At 40.6% G+C, this 7,490-nt stretch overlaps 2 protein-coding genes across 2 annotated transcripts in view; one reads left to right on the forward strand and one right to left on the reverse strand.

Annotated features, from left to right (window-relative positions):
- serinc1 (serine incorporator 1) overlaps window positions 1-1,276 on the forward strand; it is a 12,286-nt gene extending 11,010 nt beyond the window's left edge. Inside the window, exons 9-10 of the mRNA XM_015390633.1 lie at window positions 413-637; window positions 715-1,276. Coding sequence (XP_015246119.1) covers window positions 413-637; window positions 715-853 — 364 coding nt within the window. The 3' untranslated portion in view covers window positions 854-1,276. The remainder of the gene's footprint in view (window positions 1-412; window positions 638-714) is intronic.
- Window positions 1,277-5,949: 4,673 nt separating this feature from the next.
- The window catches only part of hsf2 (heat shock transcription factor 2), a 22,116-nt gene continuing 20,575 nt past the window's right edge, over window positions 5,950-7,490 (reverse strand). The window contains exons 11-12 of the mRNA XM_015390637.1: window positions 7,053-7,122; window positions 5,950-6,940 (exon numbers count right to left, since the gene is read on the reverse strand). Of these exons, the coding sequence (XP_015246123.1) occupies window positions 6,615-6,940; window positions 7,053-7,122 (396 nt within the window). The 3' untranslated portion in view covers window positions 5,950-6,614. The remainder of the gene's footprint in view (window positions 6,941-7,052; window positions 7,123-7,490) is intronic.

A 7,490-nucleotide genomic window follows, 5' to 3' on the forward strand; every position in this document is an offset into this window, starting at 1 on the left:
ACTGACTAATCAGCTTCTTTTTCAGAGACTCTGGTCCAAAGACTATAACTTCTGTTTTGTCTGCATTCAGAAGGAGAAAAGACCCAGAGTCCATTATTAAAGGACTTCACTGTTATCATTGTGTTAAAAAGCTTTGATTTCTACTTGTATGTGTGGATCCACTTCAAGTGTTTTACCTTCCCCTCTGTAGGGAGATATTTAGTGTCTTACTCTTGTTTAATGTAGTGTGATTAAACATCACTGCCTCTGCGACGTAAACATTGCGATGTGTTAAATTGTGATTATATTGCAAATGTAATTAATTACCCTCCTGGACAAAGGCTGAGGTCCAGTTTGTTTTCTGGGAATTTAAAGTTTCTGTGGTGGTTCTGAAGGATCGCTGTTGATCCAAGTCTGTCTGTTCATCCTTTAGTATCCGTAACTCCTCCAACGCTCAGGTCAACAAGCTGACTCTGACCACGGATGAGTCGGCTCTGATCGAGGATGGCACGCAGACGGACAGCTTTGAGGAGGGCGGCGGACCCAGCAGAGCCGTAGACAACGAGAAGGACGGGGTCACCTATTCATACTCCTTCTTCCACTTCATGCTTTTCCTGGCATCCCTCTACATCATGATGACGCTCACTAACTGGTACAGGTAGGTGTGGCTGACAGCAGCAGGTTTATGTCTTCACTTAAAATGGCCGCAGCTCTGAGGTGTTTCTATGTCTGCAGCCCGGACTCCGCCTACGAGACCATGACCAGCAAGTGGCCGTCCGTCTGGGTGAAGATCTCCTCCAGCTGGATCTGCATCGGCCTCTATGTGTGGACGCTGGTGGCTCCGCTGGTCCTGGTCAACAGAGACTTTGACTGAAAGCCGCTTTCCTTCCTCCATCAACAGCATAGCAGACCTGCTGCCTCCCACTCAGAGGGAGGGGGGGCGCTTAGTGAAGAGTAAAACATTTGTGCATGAAAGCGTTTCCATTCATTGCCAGTTAGACAAACCTTGCTGTTGTTTTACTGCCTTGTAAATGCGTTGATTTTACTGTTTTATCCAAAGCTAGTCGATGTTTCTGTTTTAACAGTTTCTGCAGCTTCTAGGTGCCGATGTGTTAATTAGCTGTAGGTGTTAGCCTGACCACAATCTCTGTTCTGTATAGAAATAGAGGAACCATGTTCTACGGTGCATGAGCAGTGCTGTCGTGTTTTCCTGGATTATTTGCAGCTTACATATGTATTACAGACACCTGTAGTGACATGTGCTGTGTAAAAATAATAAACTCCTTTGTGTTATTAGACAATAGCTTAGTGTAAGGTTTATCATTGTTAAACTAAAATAAAGCGAGAAAAGAAATGCTGTGTTTCTGTTCCTCTGTTGAACGTCCAACACGACCAGATGGTCTCCAAGCTGCTTCAGGCCATGGCAGGACCAGCAGTTAGACCGTCTGGAGGTGGTAGAAGAGTTGTTTTTGTCTACCATGAATTTCTTTGACGCTCCTGTTCTTCATGACGATAACCAGAAACTGACCATTTAAACGTGGATCTTTGACACAAACTTTATAATTCATGGGTGAGAGTTTTTCTCAACGAGACTAAATAAAAATGTTAGAGGCTTTAATCTGTTAGACAAGCTAAGCAGGATCCGCTGCGTCCTGTTTGGTCACGCCTCCCACCTGCGGCGGCAGTGGTGCACATTCTGGAATGATCCGGTGCTGAGCACTAAACTCTGATAAACTGCTCTTCCAGCTGTGCTTTTGCAGAAATGCGTCTTTGCACGGCGGAGCTCAGAGTCTGTGCTTTACGCTCCCCTCTGATAGTTCACTCTCAGCAGTATGGCTCTTCCTGCTCTCCCTACTTAATAAGCTATGTGGCTGATCATCCTCTGCCAAGCATTAAAAAAACTATCAAGATTTTATTTCTTCTAGGTCACAAGAGGTGATGCTAAACATTCTTTAATTCTTTAAAAAGGAATCCCTTACAAAATATGTTTAAAGAAAATATTTAATTGAATTCTGTTTATTTTGGGATAAAGATCCAGATGAAAAGGTGCATAGATCTTTGAATATTTTTCTCTCATTGTTCTTGTTTTCTATTTAAATATGATGTAAAGTTTTCCTTGTCAAAAAATTCTGTTTCCTTTAAATATTTCCACATTTTAGTAGCATATTCATTCAGTTTAGGTCTGGGTTGCCATGGCAATATCAGGCAGATATGGAGGTTCACTCTGTATTTTATTTTATTTTTTATCAAATTGTGAATTTAAATCTCCTTTGAGCCCTGAGCAGCAGTAAATGAGGGGCAAATTCTCAGAAATAAAGCCTAATATTACCAAAGTAGAAAGAATAATGTTTTTGTTTTTTGCTTTTTTTTGATTATGCAGATTGTATTGATCTGTGTTTAATGCATAATTCATAGTAGATCAGGAAGTGTCTGCTTTGGAACCCTTAGCTGTCTAAAACCATTCCTTTGTTGGACATTTTGTTAGCTTGTCTGTCTGCTATATTAACCAATATGATGTGTTGAACTAGATCTGCTACTTTCACAGCTTTTGTGAGACATTATTTTTATAAAGTAGGGAATTAATTCATAAAGTTTATTCTAATCCTATAAATCAATGTTTTCTCCCCAACAGCAGTGATGAACTGAACGGCAGAATTCTATACCCAGTTATTGTAGCATCTAGGATAGAGCTGGTTGTTATTTGAAATAGTAAAGGTTAACTGTTTTTTGCATCAGTTATGATCATGGGTAGTCATTGGATATTATTTTACTCTTACATGAGTCATTTTATTTAAATCATACTTTTGACTTTTGCTTGAGTAGAAATATGATGAAGTATTGCTGCTCTTAAGTACTATTTCTGGGTACTCTACCCTCCTCTGCCTGAAAGCCACCTGCTTCTACTGGTCTGAAAACCAGCACTGTAGTCTCTCCGGGTCGCAGCACCAATGTTTCCTCTAAGCAAAAAATCAATGGAGCACAAAAATAAAATAAATAAAACTGTAACCAGTAAATCAGTTGGCACATTTTTCTGTATCTCTCTGAATCTGCTTGTCATTCATCTTCAACTTAAAACCAACAATATGAAATAAGAGGAAAAAAAAAAAACATACATAAACTGAAAATGGAAAAGAGCCACTTTTGCCAGCTGTGCAAAAAATACACCATATATATATATATATATATATATATATATATGTAGTATTTTATATAATATTTTAGTTTTTGGCTTTCTTAGAAAGTCCAATCGGTCCCGTTGTTTTCCAGGTGATCACCAAGGTAATGTTACACTATGTGCAGAATTATTAGTTAAATGAGTATTTCAACCACATCATCCTTTTCATACATGGTGTTCTACTCCAAGCTGTATAGGCTTGAAAGCCAACTACCAATTAAGTAAATCAGGTTGTGTGCATCTCTGCATTGAGAAGGGGTGTGGCCTAATGACATCAACACCCTATATAAGGTGCGCTTAATTATTAGACACCTTCATTTCCTTTGGCAATATGGGTCAGAAAAGAGATTTAACAGACTCTGAAAAGTCAAGAATTGTCAGATATCTTTCAGAGCAGCAGTTTGGAAATTGCCAAACTTTTCATCTCACAATCAAGTGGTTCATGTCAAACAGCCAACAGGGGCGCAAGAAGCGTGTCGAAAAAAGAAGCCGCAAAATAACTCCCCATGAATTAAGAGGGATGAAGCGTGAAGCTGCCATTAGCCACCAGTTGTACCATATTTCAGAGCTGCAACATGTCTGTAGTGTCCCGAGAAGAACAAGGTGTTCAATAGTCAGGGACCTGGCCAAGGTAAGGAAAGCAGAAAGAAGGCCACCTTTGAACAAGACACATAAGACAAAACGTGAAGATTGGGCCAAAAAATGTCTGCAGACTGATTCCTCCAAGGTGTTTTGGTCTGATGAAATGACAGTGAGTGTTGATGGGTCAGATGGATGGATGGGCACCAGGCTGGATCAGTAAAGGGCAGCCAGTTCCTTATCCACTCAGATGCCAGCAAGGTGGAGGTGGGGTAGTGCTATGGGCTACTATCATCAAAGATGAGCTTGTGGGTTGATGATGGAGTGAAGATCAACTCCCAGACCTACTGCCAGTTTCTGGAAGACACCTTCTTCAAACAGTGGTACAAGAAGAAGTCGCCATCATTCAAGAAAAACCTGATATTCATGCAGGACGATGCTCCGTCACACACATCAAAATACACCACAGCGTCGCTGGCCAGAAAAAAGTGTAAAAGGAGAAAAAATAATGACATGGCGCCCTTGTTCACATGATCTGAACCCCATGGAGAACCTGTGGTCCTTCATGAAAGGTGAGATCTACAGGGCGGGAGAACAGTGTCTGGGAGGCTGTGGAGGCTGCTGCACACAATGTGGATCGCAAACAGATCAAGACGCTGACAGAATCTATGGATGGAAGGCTTTTGAGTGTCATAGTGAAGAAAGGTGATTTGTTTGTTTGTGTTTTTTTTTTTTTTTGGATGACGTTTATTTCTGAATTTTGAGTTATATTGGTTTAACTTGTGAAAATAAACAAGTGAGATGGATATATATTTTTTATTACGTTGCCTAAAAGTTCTGCCCAGTAATATTTACCTGCGCACACAGACATCCTCATAAAAAGGCCAAATCTAAAAAAAACATATAAACTTCCAAAATGAAATTTTGATTTTAAGGTTGAGAACACAATTGTGGCCCAATAATAAAAACAATCCTCAAAAATACAACTTTCCTAATAATTCTGCACACAGAGAAAGTGGTGGAGGGATACACTAAGTCTAAGAACATTGTTATAACAGGTAGGACCTGCTCATCATCTCTTGGGTTCCTCCTCATGCTGATCCTCTCTTCCATCACAGAGGAAATACTAACTGGCTGTCTGTGCGGTTGTTTTTCTATAATGTAACACATCAATGTTTTCTCTGTTATTAATTAGTCCTATTAAAGAAGTCTGTGTAATGCTGCTAAGGAAGGATAATGTCTGTGAGGTGAAACGGCAGCGCTCATAAAGATACATTTCTGGATATAAAGGACATCTTTACACGCTCTGAGAATCTCCCTATAAATATTTTATTCTCTGTGAATTAACGTCGCTCATTCTTTGGATTGGATCCTCGTCCAAAAGACATGCTACACATATATGTAAAAGTTTGAGCACCCCTATTAATCTTAATTATTTTTATTCCTATATATTTGGGTGTTTACAACAGCTATTTCAGTGTGATATATCTAATACCTGATGGACTCAGTAATATATCAGCACTGAATTAAGGTTTATTGGACAAACAGAAAATGTTCAGAACACATTAAAACAAAACTTGACTGGTGCACAAATGTGGGCACCCTAATCATTTTATTGATTTGAATACCATTAACTACACTTCACTGACTTTGGTTTCTTCATTAAGATTTGAACTTCATAGCCAGGTGTATCCAGTCATGAGAAAATGTGTTAAAGGTGGCCGGTTGCAAGTTGTTCTCCTGTTTGAAAAAACCCACAGAGAGCCTCCAACCCACAGACAACCTGCAACCTTGAATATTACCATGGTAACAGAAACGGAGGTTGAGGAAACTCTTTGTGAAATGGAGAACTCTCATCAGTTTCCCTGATTTTGGGTTTTCAGTAAACTTAGTTTTCAGTAAACCTACTTTGTTAATCAGGCCTCTGAACCATGCAGGTCTTCCCAGACACTAAAATCACAACTTATAACTCACTTACTTTGCATTTGATCCATAAAAATTCAGTCACTTAACTTCTTAATATTTTCCTTTATTTAATATTAACAAATAAATCACTTATAGGGTGAAATATTTCAGGTAAAATAATGTGAAATATTGTAATTTTACCACCCATAAACTCAATTTAATGGCTCTTCTTTACAGGGAGTTACCTAAAAAGGTGCTGTTAGAGAACCTATGGCTGAGTGAACAGCTGCACTGGAGCTCCAGCTGTGCTGCTGTTCTCTATCCAGCATGGAGAGGAATGGACCCAGACCGGCTCCAGCCTCTGGGGCAGTCATAGGTACAGCCCACCTCACGGCGTTTAACCCAACACTTTATTTCTTCAGTATAAATCTGTTATCTAGTTCTTGAAGGACGGCTGTGACCCTGATTCAAACATTCATGTGTATGCAAAGCGTTGTGATGTATGTCAGGCTGAGGGCTGTCTAGATTCAGCACAGCAGTTCTACCCTGGATATTTCCACTCCATGAAAGGAGCAGGAGCTACACTTAGATATATTCACAACGAGCCATACTGCAGTTAGAAAGATGAGTGGAAGAAAGAAGTATGGCAGGATAAGAGAGAGCGGCAGCCTGAACAGCTGCAGGACGGCAGACCTCCAGGACCTTCAGGATGTAGCGTTAAATTCCGCTCATTGTCACAAAGACATTGGGCTGTTCTGTCTGTGGGGCGGCTGCAGCTGATCTGCTGCTTGAAATCAACACGACTCCATTTTCATCTTCCTCTACTTGATCAAAGCAAAGAAATGAGCATTCTAGGCAACACTTTGTATTCATTTAACATTTATTTTAAGGTCAACATTTTTCCTTGCAGTAAAAATCCTTTAGGAATGGCTGCATCTCTGAAACGTCCACAGAGGGTCGGGCTCTCTGTCCAAATCTAAACCCCACTCAGCTGCGTGGGGTTAGGCTCAGCAGGACTCAGTTCACACAGGTAGAAGAGCGTCTCTTCGCTGGCCTCCTCCTCGGTCAATGGCTCCAGGCGAATCAAGGAGCTGCGGGGGGGCACGTGGGGCTCTAAGCTGGCATCCAGCAGGCATATGGGCGGTTCGGCTGCCGCTGATGTTCCAGAACTGGAGGAAAGCTGTGGACGGGAGCAGCCGGTGTCTGCAGGGCTAGCAGTGCTAAGCTCCACCTCTGATGGAGGGACACAGCCATCCAGGAAGGCCAGCAGTGGAGAGGAGGTGTACTGGATCAGCTGTTTGTCTGGGGACAGACAGCACAGGTTAGGAAGCCTGACCTGCTCCACAATCTCTTTATCTGAAGGGGGAGTAGTCCCACGCTCGGACTTGGAAATTTCCATGTCCTTAAAGCTTACCAGTTCCATCGTCCTGTTCTGGCCTGGCTTTAGTTAGCCGGGTGATATTCTCTTTTCTTGACACGCTTTCCTAGAAAAACACAGAAATTATAAGGAAAACACAAGACAGCTGCTTTAATGATAAAGGCAAATAGGAGAATGGATTTGATTTTAATAGCAGGAACATAGCCATAGATAATATTGAAGAATATATTAACCTCCAATAACTACCAACAGATAATCAAAAACTTCCATTAACCATCAATAACTAACAATAATGAATAACTTGCATTAACTACCAATAACTAACAACAATCAATAACTTCCATTAACTACCAATAACTAACAACAATCAATAACTTCCATTAACTACCAATAACTAACAATAATCAATAACTTCCATTAACTACCAATAACTAACAACAATCAATAACTTCCATTAACTACCAATAACTAACA

Source organism: Cyprinodon variegatus, unplaced genomic scaffold, assembly GCF_000732505.1.
Source record: "Cyprinodon variegatus isolate N-32 unplaced genomic scaffold, C_variegatus-1.0 Scaffold506, whole genome shotgun sequence".
Classification (NCBI taxonomy): domain Eukaryota; kingdom Metazoa; phylum Chordata; class Actinopteri; order Cyprinodontiformes; family Cyprinodontidae; genus Cyprinodon; species Cyprinodon variegatus.